Genomic DNA, 22,710 nt, shown 5'->3' on the forward strand with positions numbered 1-22,710 from the left:
TGAGCCAGGAGAGGGATAAATGAAACAGCTCTACTTCTTCAGGAAGAAGACTTGCGGACTCTCTGCAGTCCGTCTCCGCATCTCCACTTCTGTTCCTACTGCAAGTCAATTCTCCCTCAGTTTCCCTGAGATTTTCCAGACGCGTTGCAGGCAAGCCCCACTCCTCCAGATGCGCTCCTTGGCCAGCGACCCCTCGGGGTTGCAACTCTGGTGGTTTATACCGACTTCACGCTGCCTTCCGCCAGCCACGACTGCTGCAGAAGATCCGGCCTGGCAGTCCTCGGCTTGCCAGGGGCCCTGCGGAGTGGCCGGCGACTGCCTAGGCTCGCTGGGAAGGAGGGTGCAGCGCGGGCGCCCTGCGCGCCAGGCTGGAGAAGGGGCGCGGACGGTTGGTACCGGTGCCGAGGGGCGTGGCGGACGCACCCGGAGCCCCAGGACACCGGGCCTAGGCTGGGGGCGACTGTGCTACCGTTCCCGGTGCGCCTCCTGTCGCTTCCGGCCCGAGCCCAGGCAGCCGCCTCCGAGCAGCCCTCCGAGCCGCCGCCTTGGTGCTCCGGCTCGAGCCCCGGCAAGTAAGCGGGGGAGGCAGCGGCATGACCCGGGCTCAGAAAACCGCGAGCCAGAGGGCGCCGCGCCACCGCCGTGCGGGGTAGCAGTAGGGAAGCCAGAGGGGCAGCGACATCTGCGGGCGGGCGGCCGATGCTTCCCTGCGGCGCGAGGCCCAGCGGGGCGGCCCCCCGGACGCGGGCAGCGGCGAGCTGGCCTGGCCTCACTGCCCAGGGACGACCGGCCGGCTGGCTGGCCAGCTGCGTCCGAGCCCAAACCCCCATGACCAATGGCCCGGGACGCGGGCCGGAACAGAAGCGATGCTCCTGGCTGCACGCTCGCCACCGTCCCAGAGCCCGCGGCTCGGCGACGTCCGCGAACCTTGGGTCAGGGTTTGCCAAGTCACCTCGAGCCAGTCGAGGATCCCAGTTTTCCCACTGGGGACAGTGACAGTTCTCGTTGTCTCTTGCTTTCAGAAAGTTACTCCGACACTTTTGATCATCCGCCCCGAGTAAGAAGGAATAAAAAAGCGACAGTGTGGTCTGTCCCGCGTGACGGGGTCCCGTAGGATCCCGTCAAGTGGTCAGAGCCGGTTGGAGCCGGAGCGGTTAGTCCAGCCAATTGACAATTCAGCCCCGGAAAGGGTTAATTGCATCCTGCTGGTTCGGTTTACATGTAAATAAAGAGCAGCTGCTCCGCGCGGGCCCCGGCCGGCCCTTTTTAAGTTTTTGATTGGTTGCCAATGACATCACCGCCCGTGTTCTAACACCGTGGATCCGAAGCGGCGTAGAAGCTACCCTCCTTAAAGAGACGAGGCCACGCCCCCTGGCTCCTCCCCCCAGGTCGCTCATTGGCCGCGGGCTGCTGTGAGGTAACGGTCAGTTCTCTCCGGATTCCTATTGGCCCAACGCGCCGTCGGTCGGCACCCGGCCCGCCCCCCCAGAACCTTACATTTACAGTCTAGCAAAAGAGAAAGTAACTATGTTGTTGCTGGAGATCAATGAAGCCAAGTGAATGGGGGCTGGATGTGCAAATCCACACTGAAGCGGAGCGCCAGATGGTGGAGGGCTACACTTATTTATGAAGTAAGTGGAAGTCACCGCGGCTACTCCTAGAGCCTAGGAGTGTTAGGCGGCGTGAGTGTGAGTCTGAATGCGTGTGCGTGTGTGTGTGTGTGTGTGTGTGTGTGTGTGTTGCGATGCGCACGGGGCAACACAGCAGGTGAGGTTAATAGGGTTCCGGCTGTTGGCTCACGCCGCCCTGTGCGTTCACTGTCTCTGCAGTCCATTTGGATTTGGGCGAAGAACAAAAATGAGGTTTGTCGGGATGCTTTGCGGCAGTTTTAAATGCCTGGGGCTCGTTAGTGCGCTGTGTTGCGAAGGGGGGTGTTAGGTGCCCCAGGAGTAGGGAAGGAGCGTTCTCTCGCCGCTTGATCTTATCTCCAGCCTCTCTGGGAGGCTTCCCGGGCGATATATACGCCCGACCCTCGGTCTGCTGCAGGGATGCCGATCTCGTTATACACCCCGTGCATGTGCGAGCCGCGCATGGGGAGGCGGGGGTCCCAGGCTGTGTCCCCGTGAACACACTCCTGCGTCCCTCTCCGAGGAAGCGGACTGTCGATTCTGGGACGCGCCTTACTAGGGAACACAATAGCAAAGACTTTCCCCTCTTGCTCCAGCTGGGAAACAGTTATAGCTTCTGGAATAGTACTTGCTCTTCAAAAAATACTACGCAAGGGAGAGGAGAAGGCAGCAAGGGAGGGCGGGAGGAGAGGCGTTGGATCCTTCGCTCCCATCCAAAGGTGGGGAGAGAAACCTGAGTCGTGGGGACCTGCAGATGTGAAGGGTGCGTGCCCGTGTGTGCGCGCGCGTGTGTGGATTCTGCCTGTGACATTTGGGCTCTGTGTCAGAAAATGGTGACGGCCCGGTGTAGACGGATGATAGATGACATTTTCCCAGACATCTCTTAAAGTTCGTTTAGGTGAGTGACTCTTGCATGGGGTTTGGTCTCTTCGCTGTGTGCATGGCTAACAGGAGAGGAGCCAGCAGGGCCCCGTTGTAGGGTGCCCCTGCGCCTACAGGGAGGAAGGAACTGTCCCTTTCTTTACAGGCGCCCTCTCGAGACAGGAGGTAAACCCGGAGGGCAATACTTCACAGCCTCCTTTAACAGGGACAGGCTAACTGGGAAGTCATCTTTCTGGAATCCATCCCCTCAGAGAGGGGGATATCTGTGTGGGGTTGAAGTATCACGCACACCACCTGCCTCCTGTTGAGAGAAGCTTTAGGATCCACAGCCTGTGTCTGTGGGGAAATGGAGAGAGGAGAGTCAATGTGGTCCCTCTCTTAAAGTCAGGGGTAGGGGTGTGTGGTGGGGGCTGGCAAGAGAGGGCTGAGAGGTCCCCCAGGGCTGGGGTTGCCCGACCTGGCTCCTTGGCTTGGAGCTTCATTTCAGGCAATACCAGTTTGTAATGAAGGGGGAAATGCAGATTAATTAATAAGAGGCCAAGAGGAAGCATGGGAGGGTTTAATATGACTGTGTGTGCTTTTCAAAGGGCTCAGTCGGATGGAAAGCAAGAATAGCTCCCAGCTAAAGACATTCACTTAGGGGGATACTTTCATTCTGATGGGCAGAAAGTTGACGTCCGCCCGGTTGTATATTTAGCTGCTGTATATTTCTGTGAGCCATGCCCGAGCTCTTGGTCATTCCTTTGCCTTTGCAGTGGGTGAGGAATTACATGGAAAGTATGCAAGGGTGGACAAATGGGTCTTTCTCAGCTAATTGCCCTCTACTTCTGTCCCGGAGATGAGGCCTAATAGTTACCTCTTCAGAGCCTTCCTTTCTGTCTTCAGAGTTTCTAATTCTTTGTGCTTTTACCTTCCCCAAGGTTGAACTTTGATGTGGGTCCAAGAAAGGTGGTTATCACCATGTGCGCGGACTATATGCATTGTTAACCTTAGACACAGTGAGCGAATAGATGAGGGCCCTCGGGTTGACATCCTCTTTGAATCCATAAAATGAGTTTCAAGCCACAAGAGCAGCGTGATAAAGGGCAGCAGGACGGCTCTGCCCGGAGGGATGCAGTGGCCTCTCGTAGGGACTGGACGAGGCTGCCTTTTGTGTCACGTGACTTTACCCTGTCTTTCCCCCTCCCCTTCTTTACAGACTGTCTTCAGTTCTTCTTGAATTGCCAGCTTTCAGCCTCCTCATGCCTCCATCTCCTTTAGACGACAGGTTAGTAGTGGCGCTGTCCAGGCCCGTCCGGCCTCAGGATCTCAACCTCTGCCTAGACTCTAGCTACCTTGGCCCTGCCGCCCCAGGCAGTAACAGCCGCCCTCCTGTCATCGCCACCACCGCTGTGTCCCTAAAGGCTGCGAATCTGACGTATATGCCCTCATCCAGCGGCTCTGCCCGCTCCCTCAATTGTGGATGCAGCAGTACCAGCTGCTGCACTGTGGCAACCTACGACAAGGACAGTCAGGCCCAGACCCAAGCCATTGCTGCTGGCTCCGCCACCACTGCCATCGGAACCTCTAGCCCCTGCCCCGCCACCCAGATGGTCAACAACAATGAGAACGCAGGCTCCCTAAGTCCGTCAGGTGGGGTGGGCAGCCCCGTGTCGGGGACCCCCAAGCAGCTCGCCAGCATCAAAATCATCTACCCCAACGACCTGGCAAAGAAGATGACCAAGTGCAGCAAGAGTCACCTGCCCAGCCAGGGCCCCGTCATCATTGACTGCAGGCCCTTCATGGAGTACAACAAGAGCCACATCCAAGGAGCTGTCCACATCAACTGTGCCGACAAGATCAGCCGGCGGAGGCTGCAGCAGGGCAAAATCACTGTCTTGGACTTGATTTCCTGTAGGGAAGGCAAGGACTCTTTCAAGAGGATCTTTTCCAAAGAAATTATAGTTTATGATGAGAATACCAATGAGCCCAGCCGAGTGATGCCTTCGCAGCCACTTCACATAGTCCTCGAGTCCCTGAAGAGAGAAGGCAAAGAACCCCTGGTGTTGAAAGGTAAGGCCCCCTTCCTTCCCCAGCATGTTCCTGCCTCGCCTGGGGTCGCTCGGGGGCTTCTCTTAGAAGCACCAGCGTTCTCCTGACCCCTACCTACAGAAGACCTAATAGACGTTCTTCTTCTTCTTCTTCTTGTCTGTCTTCCCATGCCCTTCCTTAATTATTTTGGTTCAGAGAAAGAAACCCCACGGGAGATTTGGGTTCTGGTCTTGCTTCACCTTCCCATTTGCATGGGGCAAGTCCTTTCACCTTTCTGAGGCTTTTCTTGTCATTTTAAAAGGGGGCTTTTGAAGCACCAGATGGTGTCTGTAGTCGTGCCTGGGCCAGGAGCTCTATTGCAATCAATCACTGCTTGGAAAGTTATTGTTGCTCAGGCTTAACCCAAGTTGACGGAGCTGAGGAAGCAGCCACCGTGTAGGCTACAAGTAAACTTGCAGGTACCCATTCTTTGTTGTGGGAGAATCTCCTTCTTTCTCACCTCTCTGGCCAGCTTGGATTTCATGTGACTTATACAGGGACAGGTAGAGGGACAGAGATCCTTATTGTAACGCCCCACAGTGTATCTGTTTCTCTGCCACAGCTCCAAGGGGACAGAGTCATTCTTCTGTCATCGTCCCCAACACACTGTTCCCTCTGGCTGTACATGACGACTTCTGGCATCATGGCTCCTCCCAAGGTGGGGCAGGGGTGGGTCACTTCCCTTAGGACACTCAATGCAGAGTGACTCTGAGCTCATGGTCGCGGAGCCCTGGCAGGAGGAATGAATTGCCCACTATTCTCTATGCCCTGCCCTGACCTAGCAGGGCAGCCCTTGTCCTGCGTCTCTCCCCGGTGTTGCCTCTTTGCCCTCAAATACCAGCCCTCGGGGGGCACCACACCCCATTCTTCCTCTTTGGGGTCTTCTGTCCGGTGGGGGTGGCCCTGAGAGATAGTCATCTTTCTTCTCTTCTGTTGGTCTGAGCCAAGGTACACAACCCGGGCCACATCACCTCTGCTCTCCTGAACGGCGTGGACCAGAGGCTTCCTTTGAGCACCTTACATACTTAAATCGCAGCAGGCGCTGAGGTGAGCAAGGGGGTTGTTCCGTCTTCGTGAAGACGGCTCTGCCCCTCTCCCTCCCGTCTTCCCAAAGGTGCATCTGCCTCTTATTAAGTAGCCTTCTTGGAAAGGTGGTTCTGAATTCCTTTGCTCTAAGCCCTCTGCCCCACCCTCCACTGCCCTTGGACTTGCTCTCATTAGACCCAACTACCACAAAGGCACAGATTTCCTTAGGGCTGGTGGGTTCTGATGAGAAGAATGGCCTCAGGGAGATTGTATCCAGAGAGTTCCAGAAACGTCCAGTTATGATTTTGTTGCCGTTCCTGGGTTTCCTTTGGTTTATCGGGATGTTCAGATTTCTTCTGTGTAGCTCTGTATTTTATTGCTCTTCCGTTGACTTTGAATGATTCCTAGTAAGTTTACCCAGCTGGTGTTTTCTTACCATGATCTTGGCTTGGCTTGGCTTCTTTTGGATGAGAAAGTACAACCTACCCATTTCCCATTGGTGATAGTGTGTATTGGGGGGGCAGACAGAGGGGGTAGCCAATGGTCTTAATTGTTCCCGAAGAGTAGATACCATTGAGGAAAAGCAGTCCTTTTGTGCCTGTGTGATCTGGGGGTAGGCGTCAAACAATACACTCTAAGATGACCCTGAACTTGAACACATGGGTGATTAGGAGGAGCTGTAGATCTGACCTTCGGTTTGGCAGCAGGCATTGTTGTGTATGGGGGTGACTTGCCAATCACTGAGAAACAGTCCCCTGGCTGCTACTGACAAAAGCGGGGTTCCTCCCCACTTTCCTGTGGGGCAGCTGAGACTCCAGGCAGCCTGGGCTTGTTCCTCGGCGTCAGGGAGTGAGGTGGCCTCTGTGGGGCGGGGCCGGACATGCTGCTGACCTCACCACTGGGCGCCCGGGGCCGCCACTGGGAGGGCTCGGCATTTTCGGGTCGGTGAGACACGGCGGCGGTCGGCCTGGAAGACGCGCTGGTCGTAGAGGTCGGATTATTTGTAGCTTTGGGGTTTTTTTCTTCAAGTATTTGAGAATTTGGTTAAAAATGTGTATTTTAGAAGCAAAGGGGTCTACAGTCTACTTTATTTATTATTATCGTCATTACAATTTGGGACGCTGGGGGGAACGGCCTAGAACTGGGACCATGATGGGAACGAAGAGAGAGCAACTCCAGGATGCCCTAGCTACCTTTCACCTGGGCAAACCAAAGGGGACGCCAAGCACCATCGAATGGGGAATGAGGGGCCATCTCCGAGAAGGCACGGCCAGCGACTTCTTCTGGGCTCTTGAGTGGGGCCAGTGACCACTCTGGTCTGGCTTCTCTGCCGAGGTATATTACTCACCCCAACCCCCGGTGACGTAAGATTTTATTTTAACCAGGGTGGCAGCGGTACCATCTTGGAATGAGTGATTTTTGTCAGGCGGCTCTGGTGGTGGGGGTAGTGAGAGTCCGCTGAGGGAGGAACTTTGAAGGCCTCATTGATTTATTTTCAGAGATTTCAGTACAATCTCGGGTAATTTATGGCTGGCCCACCTGCTGCCCTTGTGTGTGTTTGTAAACACTGGTTGCTACCCTCCCTGTCCAAGTTTAACGTCCCCTGTTTCAATGCCACGTTCTCCATTTTTGGAGCTGCCTGTCAAGGAGAACGGCCGCTCAGCTGCCGTTTTAGCCATGCTGTGTCAGGTTGGGAAGAGGGTGAGCGGAGGTGCAGGAGCCCCTGAGATTAAGTTACTGCTCTGATTGACAGTCCCCTCCCCGTTGTGACCTGTGTCTGAAGCCATGTGTCTGTCTCAGCTTCTGAGGACAAAAATGGCATCAGGACCTGCGCTCCTACCCAGCCTGGAGAAATGAGTAAATATGCAGGGACTTGCAAAAGCTCTGAAAAGCATTATAATTTGTTTTATCGAAGCTCGATTCTTCATAGGATTTCTAACCACACTGAATAAGAAGGCTGGACAATGCTGGGCCTTCCAGAAGGAAAGGAAGCATCTTTGCTATGATGTGTCTAAGGCTTCCACGGTTGCGTCCAGGGGAATAATTTATGATGTACCTGAGTAAGAAAGGATAAGGCACTGTCACCTCCTTCTTAAAGATAGTCTCTGCCTTTACAGATTTTATTATAAAAATTTTCAAATACACAGGCAAGGAGGAAGCAGTATAGTGGGCACCCACATACTGGTCACCAGATTAAACAATTATTGCTCTTTTTCCCTAGCTTCCTGCTTTAGTTGAAAAATTTTATAGAGTAGACAATACTCTAATGTGTTTAAATATGTGCTGTGCTTAGACATAATGTTTTAAAATGAATGAGGCTGGGGAGATCTCATCGTACAGTATGGACAGTGTCACATGCCCACGTTTGAGACTTTTGCCAACTTCGAGTTCTGCTGTGACCCACAGGTGGTCAGGTCTGCGGAGAAGCAGCCCCTCCTCCGAGTGGGAGGCTGGTAGGGTCCCTAGCCCTCGTTCTGCACAGGTGGGTCAGGGCACCTGTGCACGGGCACCTGCTTGCTCTGTGCTGTCACCAAGCAGAGCCTGACGGTCCTGCTTCTGTACCAGAGGCATTTGTTGGGAGCAGGGGGAGGAGAAAGAATCCCTTCAAGAGGCTGTTACATAGAGAATGTTGAATGATGTCGGGAGCTAGACTCCAATACCATAAAGCTTTCCACCGTAACTCCTGAGAAATGAGCAACATAGACAGCACATTCTTCCACAGTCAACAAGGATTGGGAAGTAAACACAGGCAGTACGGAGTCTGATCACAAAATGAATGGCTACGCTCAGAAATCAGAGACCCTGTGCAAATATCCTTTCTCTTTCTTCTTTGTTTTGTGGGAGGCACACACTTGCCTCTTGTCTGTCAGGGGCGTTGTGAGTACATGTCTATATTCACAAACTGTTATTATTCTGAACCTCTGTTGCACATCTAAAACATGCCAAACATTAGCCCTGTAGTGAACGGTGGACTTGGGATTCAGTCTGAGTGCTAATTTTGGTTGCCCCCGCTCCCCTGACTTGAGGGACACATTACATAATCCCTCATTTTCTTAGTTCCCTCATTTCTGAAAAGAGGACCTAACAGGAGCAGTCTCGTGGTGTCGGTTCAGGAATACAAAGACCTAATGTGTGCGGCGTATCTAAATAGTTCTTCGTGCGTGGTAAGCACTCAGAAATGCAGCTCAATCTCCTGTGATGACTATTGGTTGAGCAGGGCTGATGGTGCTGGTGAAAAAGGCCATTTGGTCTCCTTTTCCAAAGGAGTACAAATAACGAGCTAGGTACAGCCGTGTGTGTGCTCGCGCGCGCATGCGTGCGTGTGTGTTGCTATAGCCTAAAAATAACTTGGTGACCGCTCCGTAATTTAAGCACTATACAGTCGGAGCACCAAGTAATTACAAAAACATGTTGGGTCAGGAGGCCAGAGTCATTGGGGCCTATCCTAGAATTATTCATTTGTAGGGGAATTTGTGAAAATGTGATGATGAATTTATCCACCGAATGTCCCATAACTCAGTAGTGAAAGCATAAGACTATTAAGCTTTGCTTTTCCTGGCCTCTTATCAGGCTGATTTATTTTTGGACCAGGGATTGTAGTCTGACTATAAAAGGGGAGGCGCCAGGAGGGAGCCGTGCACTTTGTGTTGAAAAGTTCTCGAAGCTTTGAGTCGGGATGAGATTCTGTGAGAGGGGAGAAGGGAGGAAGTCATTGAGAAGCCTGCTGGTTTCTTCCAGCGCATCCTGAACCCTCTCCCCGAACTGGTGCACAGTTGCCTGTACCCTCTCTGAGCCCTCGGACACACTACCCTCCTCCCTAATTAAAATGTAAGTGAAAAGAGATAAGGGAGCCCTCTCTCCGTCTCCCCTTTACTCTGTCTGCCCCTCGTTCACTGTGTGCTCAGCGGAGTGGCGCTGAGCTCACCTATACCTGGCTCCAAATCTAGGCGTTTCCGTGTGCAACGGTAGGTGTCCTCAGGCCGCTCAGGTTACCTCTCGGATCCCTGTTTTTTTTTTTTTTCCATTGTAAAATAGGAATAATTTCAACATCGCAGGGCAAACTGAGATGACGTGAATCAAATGCCTGGCACATAGACAGCTCTCCATAAGTCGGGCCTCTGGGCCCTGATTCCCAACCCCCATCCCTTTCAAAACCTCTTACATTAGACATTGAGTGTGGGTTTTGGGGTTTTTTTTTTTGGTGGGGGGGGGGATGTTAATAACTTGTTCTAAGTACACTACTGTGGGAGCGTGTTAAGGATGAACCACGTGGCCTTACCATGTGGCTCGTCAAGGACAAGTTCCAGAAACTCCTCTGCTGGCAGGGGTAGCTAATGGTTTTCAGACTGGATAAAGCAGGGTCAAGGGAGGGAGACTGGACAAAATCACAGGAACAGAAGAATGTTTCGCCACAGTCTTGTGGCTCACGCACCCAAAGCAGCTAGCTGGGAGCTTTCCACGAGGAGCCACCTGCTTCCTAAGACTCAGTATCACCAGCAGCCAGAGTCCCCCTGTCCCAGCATTGCTGGGGAGTGGTCTGGGCATAAAGATGTGTAGATTTGCAGGACATAGGCAGTTTGATTCAAGTGAGCCGATAAGGACACACTACCTACCCACTAAGGGCAGAAAGTCTAATCCCAAGGTTTGAGGGGATCAGCTCCTTTTGCAAACCCAAGAAGCCCCGTTTTGAGAACAGGAAGGATGCTCAGCAGCCCCCTGGTCCAGTTGTTTTCCCAGCAGGCTGCTCACTGGGATGAACTGGGACATTTTAAAACCTTTGGTGCTCAGCTCCCATCTCTGATCAAATTGGTGGGGGGGACAGCCTGCGCATCGGGCATTTTAAGGCTCTCTGGGTGATTTTAACATGCAGCACAGTTTGAAAGTCATTGATCTAGTCCAGTCTTCTCATTATTCAGTTGCAGAAATGGAGCCTAGAGAAGTTTATCGCTTGTTCAAGGTCACATGCATAATTAATTCTAGAGCTTTAGTCCTTACTGCTGAAATAGGTCTCCCAGGTCAACAGACTGATGTGTGTTCCTAAGACCTCACGATAACAGCATCTAATAATGTACAGCATGCATTTAGCAAAGAAGGTCATGGATCGAGTCAGTCACGTTGCGTATTGATCTTTTTGGTGGAATTTTCAGATTTCAGTCCAGAACAGAAAGGACCTTCAAGCCAGCAATTCACAATCCTACTGTGGACCCGAGTCCTAGAAATATGGGTCAAATATGAACACTGACTTCACCCCATCTTCTAGGGGATTTACTGGTTTCAGGAAGGACTGGAAAACCCGCATCAAAATGCACCCCAAGTGTCTCAGATTTCTGGGAACTTTTGGGCAGATTAGTCTCCATGTATGTAGGGCCTTCTGAGTACAAGAGATCCATTCAACAAGTATTACTGAAGTAGGTGTGCAAGGGACCCAGCGGGGAAGGTGCCATCGTCACCCTGCCATGTTCCCACTGGAAGGAGAGCATCTGCGTACCAGACGGGTACGCCTGTCCCCCCACTGCGATGGGCACAGACCCCCTGCAGTCTCCATCGCCTTCTGCCACACCACCCTGCCGAGGGAGCCGTCACCCTCGGCCTGCGTCATTCTCCTGGGAAGTGTGCGTCTGTGTGGGACGTGGCCTTTTTGTCTTCTCTTGTCCCCTTACGAGATGGGGCCCGGCCTCATCTACACATGTCTTCCTGGGCCAGCAGAATTCCTTCTCACATTCTTCAAATGAAAAGAAAGAACTTATTTTTTTCTTTTGCTGGTTTTCAGCAGGAAAGGGAATATATGTTCGCTCTCTGCCTCAGAAGCTCGGGGCTGACAGGGTCCTCTGGGTGTCAGAGTGGAACTTTGTAATTTGGACTTCACCAATTTTGGACACGATGTTGATAGGAACAGGGCCCGTGTTTGTTTTCCCTGCATGCCATCTATGAAAAGAGTACATGTTATTAAACAAACAACGCATTGTAAACGATATTTCAAAAGCAAGGTTTTGGCCTACTTAGAAAAAAGAAAAGTTTGCAAGTACAATTAAAAACCACTCTCAGAGACAGGGCTGCCGCCAGCCTGTCATTTCAAAGCTGCGCTGTTTCCCCTAAACCTGTCTCTCTCGGACTATTTTTTATCGGCTCTGCTTCCACATAAACCGTATGCACTACGTTCACGTTGCATGACCTTGCTGATTCAGAAGAAATTGGAAGAGAAAAGGATGAGTATAGGCCGTGGCCTGAATTTTATGGTAGAACCTTAAAAAATATACCTGTTCCATTCAAGCTGGTGTAGTCGTGGCCTTTCAAATTGTGAAGTCTGACTCTTCGGAAGTTTTTTTTATCCATTAGCCAAGAGGATGATCTTAGCATCGATTCCGCCCCCCCCCCACCTTATGTCTGTGTCATCTATTATTACTTAAAAGTTGGGGTGGAGGGAATATATATATTCCACTCCCTCACCCGGCAAGATTTCTACTGTACGTGCCTTGAAGGCAAAGCCACTGTGAGCCTCTATTCTGGGATAAGGAAATGAGCATGCACCTTGCCCATTCCTAAGGTAAAGGCTGTGTCTGGCGGAGTGAAGGGTCACCCACAGGAAGCTCTGGGCTTGCAGAGTCATCCAATTATCTGTGTGGCCCCTTCAGGTTTTATTTATGGTGAAGGCCTACTCGGCACTTTTTTTCACCCCCTCCCCCGCAAGACTCAAATTTCATGAAAAACAAAACGAAGCCCAGCTCTTCCCCACTGCTTCAGCAGAGGGTTTCCAGTTTTCTTTGTCTCCCTGCTGAGCTGGGACCCCCTGGCAGGCCTCTGTCTCCCGTTTCTTCCTGCAGTGGGCAGCAGATGAAGCAGTCAGACCCAGGGGGCCCCCATCAGCCTGGTGCTCCCTTCGAGGAGCATAAACCTCTCCTGGTATGATGTCAGCTCCAACGATCTTCTGAGCGCCCCCAGGTGAGGAGGCAGTCACTGAGACGTGTCAGACCATCACTGTCTGGTTCGTTAGTACTTTTACGTGTATTCAGCGGGAGAAATAGTCCCACAGTCTTTGAATCATGGCCCCGAGGTCTGCTACCACTGGGCTAACTATTACCAGCTGTTACTACTGGCAAGGGAGAAGAAAAAACAAACTGGGAGCAGAGGGAGGGGGAGCAGCGAGAACAGGACAGCGGGAGGGCAGAGAGCTCTATCAGGGGGACTGGGACAGTCTCTTCCTGCTGCTCCTGGACTTGAGGCCCAGGTTTCATTACCACGGAGGGTCTGCTTCTCCCCTCAAACAAGAAGGCTAGATGCAGGCTTGTAAGAGGATCTTCCTTGGAGCAACAGGGGACATTTCGTGGGTCTGGTATTTCAAGTTCTATTAAAATGGCACATTTTGACCATGAGACTTTGTAAGCATGGTCTTATGATTCTCATGCAATGGTATTTTAATCTGACAGCGGGATACCACTTAACCCATGTAACTACTCTGGGTCTGACCGGCCCATCATCCTTGAAATTAGAAAATTATTACCCAGAACATTTGAAAAAAAAAAAAAACCCACTAATAGCCCGTGCGTGCATGCTTTCTATGTGCTACATACGAGGTTGTCATCTACATGTCTTTTCCAGTTCCCAGCTCAGCTTCTGGAGACCGGTTTCAAACCTCCAGTTATTCAGGTGGGAATCTGAGGAACAGATTCAATATCCCCCCCCCCCCATGTTACTAACCAGTGTGTTGGAGACAAAGAATTGAAACCCAGCTCTCATGGTCTCAAAGCTCAAGTTCTCTCNGGAGCAGCGAGGACAGGACAGCGGGAGGGCAGAGAGCTCTATCCGGGGGACTGGGACAGTCTCTTCCTGCTGCTCCTGGACTTGAGGCCCAGGTTTCATTACCACGGAGGGTCTGCTTCTCTGCTCAAACAAGAAGGCTAGATGCAGACTTGTAAGAGGATCTTCCTTGGAGCAACAGGGGACATTTCGTGGGTCTGGTATTTCAAGTTCTATTAAAATGGCACATTTTGACCATGAGACTTTGTAAGCATGGTCTTATGATTCTCATGCAATGGTATTTTAATCTGACAGCGGGATACCACTTAACCCATGTAACTACTCTGGGTCTGACCGGCCCATCATCCTTGAAATTAGAAAATTATTACCCAGAACATTTGAAAAAAAAAAACTCCACTAATAGCCCGTGCGTGCGTGCTTTCTATGTGCTACGTACGAGGTTGTCATCTACGTATCTTTTCCAGTTCCCAGCTCAGCTTCTGGAGACAGGTTTCAAACCTCCAGTTATTCAGGTGGGAATCTGAGGAACAGATTCAATATCCTCCCCCCCCCCCATGTTACTAACCAGTGTGTTGGAGACAAAGAATTGAAACCCAGCTCTCATGGTCTCAAAGCTCAAGTTCTCTCCGGGCTGGCCACATGCTATTTATTGATTCAGGTGACTTACTGATCCCGTTCCTGACACTTCCTCTCCCTGTACTTGACCTCCGGAGGTGCCCTAAGTTATAACACTTTCTCCCTTTTCTGCTCTCGCCTCAACTGAACATTCAGTGCCAGGAAGAGTGGCCTACTCGGTGTCCTCAGAGCAGAGGTGACTTTTCGGTGACCTCACCCTGAGTCACATCCCAGCTTCTGGAACCTTCCCATTTTGGTTGTGGCAGAGGCTGCTAAGGAGTAACCAATGGACCAAAGAAACACGTGAAAGCTGCAATAATTATCTCTAACACTCACAAAATGCTGATTATACGCCAGACCCTGTGCTCGGGGCTGTTTATCTTGTGATGGCACTCCCGTTTTCATACGAGGGACCGAGGCCCAGAGAGGCCCAGGCACCTGTCCAAGGTCACTCAGCTGGTGCCTGGTGGAGCCTGTGCCCAGCACAGTCATGCTTTTGCACCCCGTACCATCAATGGAGAGAACATGAGAATGTGTTCTCGCGGGACCCCATGGGCATGAGGGTGCTGCTTCCCTCTTCTGCACGTACCAATGTCCTCACTCAGTTTCTGGAATGGGAAATAGAGGAGTGAGGAGCACGACAGACAGACACAGGGTTAGATGTGGTGGGCGGGACAGAAGGGATGACGATCGCGGATGACCATGTCCCGAAGACGCTAAACCCCAAAGGTTGCCTGTGTTTTATATTCACCACGCATGCCATTAGTGTGGAAAGTAATATTAACTGCAGATTATTTCGACCCTCAAGGGTGTCAAGGAAGCATCTCTAGTTAGGTTATCAGTACCGTTTGGGAGAATTAGTTCTCTGAGTGAATGGGGATCTTATCGAGCTCTTTGCTCTCTATTGTTGTTCTCTTCTGCTTTTCTCCCCTTCCTTATCTCTCTCCTTCCCTTCTACAGTCTGGGCCAAGTACAGCTCAGGGAACCTGGGAGTGGGGCAGGGCCAGGCCCTGGGAAGCCTGTGCCAGGGGCCGTGTCCATTCAAGGCCGGTTACTGAGCATCTGTCCCATTTTACAGACGGGGAACTGATGACTCACCCAACAGCAAGTAAGGAGCCGGTAGCAGAGCTGGCATGGGATCCCTGTTTCCTAAACTTTCAGTTCAATCACTTTGTAAAAAATCCCCGTGGGAGTATAGTCCTTCAGTTTGCATCTGATTTGTTATTAAATCAGAGATTCCACTGGGGCCACGTGTTGGGCCAGGTCACTCCGTGTTTTCTTTCTCTTTCCCTTTGTAATGAGCTCAGTAAGTGGCTTCTCAGTGAATCAGCCTGCTGTTTCGTATTTGTGCTCAGCCTCCCTGCTGGGACTGCATGTCTTTCCTAGAAGAGGGAGCAGAGTATGGGTGTTAATGGCCCAGGTTCGACAGCCAGGCTCCTGAGCTTGAATTCTGACTTTGCCACTTATTCAAAGTGCGAACTTGAGCAAATGAAATTGGGCGTGCCTCCACTTTATCATCCATAAAGTGGGAGGGTAATGAACGACACTTTTCTCATGGGAGCGATTGATGATTATATTAGATAATTTATGTACAAGTGCTTTGAACAATGCCAGACACTTAAAAGCTAACCTTTATTAAAACTTTACCATGATTATAATACCAGATACCTACAATAATAATTTACCTGTATCTACGTATATCCCAAGGATATATGGCTGATATAATTCAGTCCCATGATTTGATATTGCCACTGGTGGAGTATATATAGGACCTCTTTGATGCTCTGTAAATCATTTGTTTTAAAGGTTTGGAAAAACCCAGTGCTTCAAGGGGAGGGGGGGTGGATGGATAACTACATCAGAACTTTTGCTGAATCAGTGCCATGCTGGAAAATTCTGTGCTATTTCTCGGTGAGGAAATCTTATAAAATTAAGTCTTTGCAAAGACTCAATCGTATACCCACTGTTGGAATATTAGAAAAGTTTGAGAAAGAAAAGAACCAGATGATACATGAATCCCCCTGACCGGCCTAGTTTCATTTTCGCATGTTCTCCTCATTCTTTACCCATATATGTGCATATTTTGCAGAGCGTCTCATATAGAAACTGAAATTCATTTTCACTTGGTTGTGCCTGTACATTTGCTTCCCGTATGATCATCACAGATATTCTTTCTGTGTTAGAATGTCTTATTTTAGGGGTGTAGCACATCACCAACTCCTTTTACTTTTTTATGCCTGCTTTTCTCTTCAGAATACAAGAGTCAACGGCCTGTGAAAGTTACTGGTTCTTAAGGGAAGGCTTGGTCCTTGACTGCAGGGCTTAGCCCAAGTTCCAACTGGGTGCACAGCACCCGGGCCCTCATAAGGAGAGTGTTGTCAGTCCTGGGCTTCATCTTCGGTGGGCAGAGTGAGGAAGTGTGCAGGGCCCACTCAGCACTCTCCAAAAGCAGAAGCTCTTGTGCAAGTGAACGGTCCAGCCCGTCCAGCCCCATGTTCTGTTGTAAATGGGAGTCACTCCCAATTCACGCTGTTGATGAGACACTTTGACATTGCGAAAGGAACATCCTCGCGCTCACACCAGAATGAGACTGCGAGGTGCTGTGTAATTTGTGTTTGTGTCTTCCAGCCTCCCCCGCCCCCTGTCCCCGTTGTTTTTTTTTTAACGCGGGGATTTTAAGAAAAGGCCGAAGTCTTCGTAGTGCTTAAGCAAACGCAGTCAGAAAAGTGTCTCAGAATGGAAAGACAATTCCCATTAGTTCTTTTTGCTAAATTGAGGTAAAATGCCCTTTAAATAGGTGCTAATTCTCCAACAGATAATTAGCTTGTCTTCCTTGATAAAGTGTGTGAGTTGGATTGAATTCATTATAATGAATCTTACATATTATGTAAAAATGCAGTCATCTGCCCTTATTAGGTGAACCTCTTTTTTCCTGTCTCAAGGGCAGCTGGGAAGCCCACCCTAACCCCACTGAGAATGAATGAACTGAATGAACGATCTGGCGACAGGCAGCTCCCTCTTACAAAAGTTGGGAGAAGCTGAACGTGGGATGCACCCTTTAAAGAGACAGAGCTTTCGTATTCATACCGGCATCATTGTAGAAACCTTTGAGGACACTTTGGGGACTGAGAGTCAGATGCTACAAAGCTGCCTAAATAATTACCTTGAAATCAATCTCCTGCTAGTGACTTGACATTTTTCTGAATTGGCAATGCGATGCTTTTCCCAGGGAGCGAGTGAAGACCAGGGTCCTTGGCTTGGTCCCCTTAGCTGGTGGCCGAGCCATGACTCTGGGTGGGGGCCCGAAAGGGCTGGGACCCGCTGCTTCCTGCACTTTTTCTTCCTCCCCCCTCCCCACCCATTCAGACCTCTCTGAGCCTTCCCCCTCCGGCAGCACAGTGCTCAAAGGGCATTTTTTTTTCCCACTGGAAGCTTCTGTGCATGGCCACTGCCCTTTGCCCATATTCAAATGTGTGTTAGGACGACGGAGTATGGGAACAAGAGAGCACGCTCCGGACAGAGCCTCTGCTCCCAGTGGACTGTTTCTTTTCCGAGAGGAGAGCAGCTATTTGAGGTTTGGTGAGAGCCGACCGACATCGGGTGGCTTGCTGCCCCTTCGATGGCAGGCATTGGTCACTGCTCGAACACGTGTGAGCACACACGTCTTAGTTCCCACTCGTAAAATGGGGATGAAATGGGCGCTGTGTGCTGACTTGTTCAGTGGGGATAACAACAGTCGCAGTATCTGTCTGCACTGTCCACAGTGATGTCCACGATGGAAGCCGTGAGTCACAGTTGCTACTGAGCGCATGCCATGGGACTAGTCCACATGGAAATGTGCTTCGCGGGTAAAATACCTACTGGAGCTCAAAGACTTTGTATGAAAACAGTCGAGATATTTCATTAATAATGATTTGATTCTTGATTCCTTGTTGAAATGATACTATTTTGGACATGTGAAGTAAAATATATTATTAATATTAACGCTACCGATTTCATTTTACTTTTGAAAGTGCGGCCACCAGAAAACAATTTTGTCATGTGGTAGCTAGCATTATGTTTCTACCGAGTGGTGCTGACCTCTGTGTGGTGACACCAGTACTATTGATCCGACACTTCGGATGAGGAAACTGAGGCTGAGAGAGGTTAGGTAAATTGCCCGGAGGCACACAGCAAAAAGCCACACCGGGAACTGCCTGTTTCTGGAGAAATGTCCACCACCCTCACAGAATTGCTGTAAAATAGAGAATTTGTCTAGCTTTTGTCCTTGGGCCCTGGGAGGTAACCTTCAATCCCACCTGAGCTCAGGCTCGTGAGATGATTCAGAATAGGGGCGGTGGTCAGAAAGACCAACAATGTGGTTAGGAGGTGGGGGCTTGTGTTAGCCTGAGCTCCGCCTGGGAAGAAGCGGGTAGAGATTGAGTTCAGCCACGTGACCAGTGGTCCGATCAATGATGCATGTATAATGACACCCCAAGGAAATCTCTGGACTCCCAAGCTCAGTTGAGCTTCCTCATTAATGAGCATGTGGACCTGCAGGGAGGGCAGTGGGTACTGAGGGTTCTTGCCCCTCCCAGACCTCCTGCTCTGTGTCTCTTCCTTTGGCTCGTCCTGATTTGTATCCTTGGTAATAAAGCCCTGATAGTGAGTATGGTGCATTCCTGAGTTCTCTGAGTTCTTCTAGTAAAGTATCCACACAGGGGGAGGGAGTAGAATCCCAGAACTTTTAGCCCATTGGTGGACATTGTGGATGGCCTGGGAACCCCTGAAGTGGGGTCAGCTCACTGAGGAATGCGCTCTTCACTCGTGGAGTCTGTGTTGCTGTCACGGGGGTCAGACTTGCTCTAAAGTCGACTTCCTTTTGTCTGGAAATCCACTGGGCATGGTGATGGGGAAGACTAAGCACAGGAGCTCAACTTGCTTGGTTCTTGAACCTCATGTCCTGGGTGACAATGGTCCGTTAGACTCTAGACTTGTAAGATGACTCGGTCTTCCTGAAACTGCTTTTCACTAGTAGCCTCAGCCTGGAGATAGGGGAACCTCTGACACCACCACGCCCAGTCCCCACCAGCCTGCAACCCTTGGGGTCCCCTCCCCAGATGGTACCACGTGAGTGGCACTGACATCCAAGTGTACTGACACCTCTTTGCTACCCGATCCTTAATTATTGATGTTGGGATTGAGTTCCTTGTAGGAACCTGCTGGGGGGTGATCATGTGATTACGGAGTGTTTGTGGTGTTTTGTTTTTTTAATAGTTTGCACAGACTAGAATCGTACTTTTGAAGCATGTGTCCTGTTACATTTCATCAGCACTGTGTTCAAATCAATTATTGTCTTTTCTTAGGGTGCTTTTGTTTGGATTTTTAAACTGTGATCGCCTGTGTTGTATTTTTCTTTTTTTGGTTTGGTTGCTCCTTCCCGCCTTAAAATAGACACTGTTTCTTGCCTGTGGTCGTGTTTAACCATGACCCTTCTGCTCATGCTCAGTCCTGGTCCTTGTCCGGCAAAGGTCTCTCATGTCACCATCTCCTAACAAGTAAACTTCACAAGAGCATTTTGGGGTCACCCTGGAAGGCAGTACATATCTTCAGGAGATACATACTTTTTATTTTTTTAGTCCCCCAAGTCCCTGGCATTATGCTAAACAGCACATAGTAGGTGCTTTACAACTAACTGGACTTTTTCACCTCAGGTTACCTAGAAGTATTTAATGAGCAGCTACTGCACAAATCATGCACAGCAGGTCCTTGAATAACATCGTTTTGTTTGACATCATTTTGTCATAACATTGATGAGAGAGCATAGGAACAGAACTTGTTTATATCAATTAGCTTATGGTGAAATTTGTGATATGTCATTTTGCTTAAAGTTGCAGAACCTATCAGGAATGTCAAGTGAGGGCTCACTGTATTGCTGCAGGTGCTAACCAGTGAATACTTTCCATTTCTATTAATAACTACCAGTATTAGCTCGTTAAGTTTGCACAATAACTCTGTTGTTGCCTCTTGGAACCATTATCAGCTCCATTTTGCAAATGAGGAAACTAGGGTGCAAAAAGGCTAAGCAATTGGCAAGATTACCCTGCTGTCGTGTGGGGGCAGCCTGACCCCCCCTCTGTGAACTGTTATGATCAGTTTCCACTAAGGCAAACAACGGCTCGGCATTCTTGGGGTCCACATTTTAATAATAAAAACAATCACCAGGCGAAGAAATGAACAAATAATTTCAGAGAGTGCTAAGTGCTTTGAAGGTTATTCAACTTCAAAACTTCATGATATAATAAAATAGAGCTATGGAAGGGTGGCTGTGAATTGGCTGTTAGGGGAGACCTTTATGAGGAGATCATACTTGACCTGCGGTCAGAATTACCCACGTGATGAATAAGGGGAAGAGAGTTCCAGGAAGAGGGAACAGCAAGTACAAAGGCCCTGCGGTGAGAAGCAGATCACCCAGGCCTCTCACACCCTAAAACGCTGGGCTCCTTCTTGCCGTTGTTTATCCATATCAGGTTATCAAAGCCATGTTGACATCACAGAATGCTAGAATTGGGAGAAACTTACAGAGGATCCAAACTCCTGATTTGAGAGAAGTGGCGATGGAGGTCACAGAGCTGGAACCCAGTGTCCCTTCAGTGTGGAAAGAGGGCTGTGTTCTGAGTCCTTGTGGACAGGACTTCTGTCACCTTGAGCGGCGTTAGGCTGCAAGGGGATGTGGTTGAGCAAGCCGATGGTGTCAGATGTGGGGGCCATCCCGGGTCATCTCTCCATTGCACATGTCCCAGATTGAACCGACCGTTATGTGGCTGGCCCTCCGCTAAATCTCAAGTTCATGTGGACAGGATAGAATCGTAGCTCATCTCCTTAGAGATGCCCCGGCCTTTTGATTTTTTTTTCCTCCTTAACCTCAGAAGGCAGTCACACCAGCTTCTGATACGATGCAGCCTTAGGATTCTCCTGGTGCATGGAGGCCTCACCTGGCTTCAGGCTGACCTTTCCAAGATCAGCCCTTGTGGGGTGGCGTGATTGTTGGGCATGGCCAGCGGGGCGAGTCCTTGTCCAAGGAGAGCTCACGCCTGCTCTTTCTGGCAGTCAATCGGTAATCTTAGTATTCTTGCCCAATATAGAATTCGACTCAGGGACTTGAGGAAGTTGTCCCTCTGCGTTTTGTGAACCGAAAACATGGGTTCAGTAAAAACAGCTCCGATTTTGAGGATGCCACTGGGTCCCTTCCCCTACCACTTTCGGAGTTTCCTAAGCCACAACCCTTTGACCTCCGGGTCGGACTAACACACGTCACTGTGAAAGCCGTCCTTCTGGACTTGGGGGTTTCATCCAAAGCGAGCTGAGATGTGCAGGGCATTATCGGCCATAGGCTTTGGTACACAACGGAGCAATGGAACCACCGGGCTTCGCTGGTGTAACCTCCCCTTGCTCCCTGCCTTTCCCTCTTTCCTCTTGCCGTGGATGTGTCTCGATGACCTTCTGCGAATGTAATTTCCACTGGGAATGTTTCACCGTAGAACCATGCTCTCCCTCGAGGCTTGCTCTTGATATTTCCAGAGATTTATTTAATTGGACTCTCCTCAAATTCCACTGGGAAACATAGTTTTGCTATGAAGCTGTGATGTGTTTAATTTGGGGTCTAAGATAAATGTCGGTCCTCTGGGGAGGTGGGTGGTTAAGCAACAGTCTTCCTTTTGTCCAGTGGGTCTGTTTAATGAATAGCTTTTCTGGGCTTTCCTCTGTTTGTTTGTTTAGTAATGCTCCATTATTTAAACTTCTGCACCAAAAAGCAAAGAATGTTTTCCCTCTCTTCAGAGAATTAAACAGTGATGGAGAGTGGTTGAGCTCTTGGGAAAAATACAGTTTTGTGTTTTCTAGCGCTCTCCTGTTAACATTCTTCCCCTGCAGCCTTCCAGTATGAGCTCATGGATCCCCTCTCCTCCCCCCACCCCCACCCCCTTAATCCAGCTTGATGGATTAACCAGTATTGAGCTTTTTAGTGAACAGGAAAGCTATAGAGTCGCCTCCCAAATACACTGAAAGCCTCCAGCTAAAATATTCTTTGGCCCGGATAGATGCTGCAGAGACCGGCACTGATTCACAAGGAAGGTATAACTACAGTGGAGGTAAGAGTCTTTTGGAAAGGCGCGGGCTTCTCTGCTTGCAGTTAGTTGGCTAGTAACACTGAGGTTCTGGAAGGCTCTATGGTCTTGTCTCTTATGGGCTCCTTTAGGTTGCAGTCCCATCCCAACCTTGGACCATCCCTGGCTTGACTTTAAGATGTGATACCAACTTGGGTTGGCTCCCAGGGGCCAGGTTCCCAGCCAGTCCACAGGTTTTGGTGTGGTTCTTTGAAAGTCAGAATTATAATGGATATTTTAACAAGTAAGCTGTACTGGAAATCAAAACTAAAAGTGGTACCCTGTTAGGTCTGGAGGTTGGAAGGCCAGGATCAGGCTGCCTGCATGGTTAGGTCTGATGAGGTCTCGCTTCCTGGCTTGCAGAGGGCCACCTTCTCTGTGCCCTTCAGTGTGGAGGGAGAGAGAGACAGCGAACTTTTGGCGAACTCTTCTTATAAGGGCACTGATCTCATCACAAGGGCCCTACCCTCATGACTTCATCTTAACCTAATTATGTCTCAAAGGCCCCATCTCCAAATGCCGTCACATTGGGGGTTAAGACTTTATGTAGGAACAGGAGGGTGCATAAATGAGCCCATTGCAGGTATGAA

General features: G+C 50.1%; 1 protein-coding gene across 2 annotated transcripts in view; it reads left to right on the top strand.

Moving 5' to 3' along the window:
• The first annotated feature begins 1,504 nt into the window (after positions 1 to 1,504).
• Positions 1,505 to 22,710, top strand: part of DUSP10 (dual specificity phosphatase 10) — a 35,842-nt gene continuing 14,636 nt past the window's right edge. Inside the window, exons 1-2 of one of the 2 annotated variants that reach the window (XM_037069362.1) lie at positions 1,505 to 1,631; positions 3,709 to 4,562. In XM_037069362.1, coding sequence (XP_036925257.1) covers positions 1,627 to 1,631; positions 3,709 to 4,562 — 859 coding nt within the window. In that variant the 5' untranslated portion in view covers positions 1,505 to 1,626. Of the gene's footprint in view, positions 1,632 to 1,725; positions 1,863 to 3,708; positions 4,563 to 22,710 lie in introns of those variants that run through there. The other variant, XM_037069361.1, reaches the window with a different exon arrangement.

Source organism: Sturnira hondurensis, unplaced genomic scaffold, assembly GCF_014824575.4.
Source record: "Sturnira hondurensis isolate 20B ecotype Veracruz unplaced genomic scaffold, ASM1482457v3 Scaffold0018525, whole genome shotgun sequence".
Taxonomy (NCBI): Eukaryota; Metazoa; Chordata; class Mammalia; order Chiroptera; family Phyllostomidae; genus Sturnira; species Sturnira hondurensis.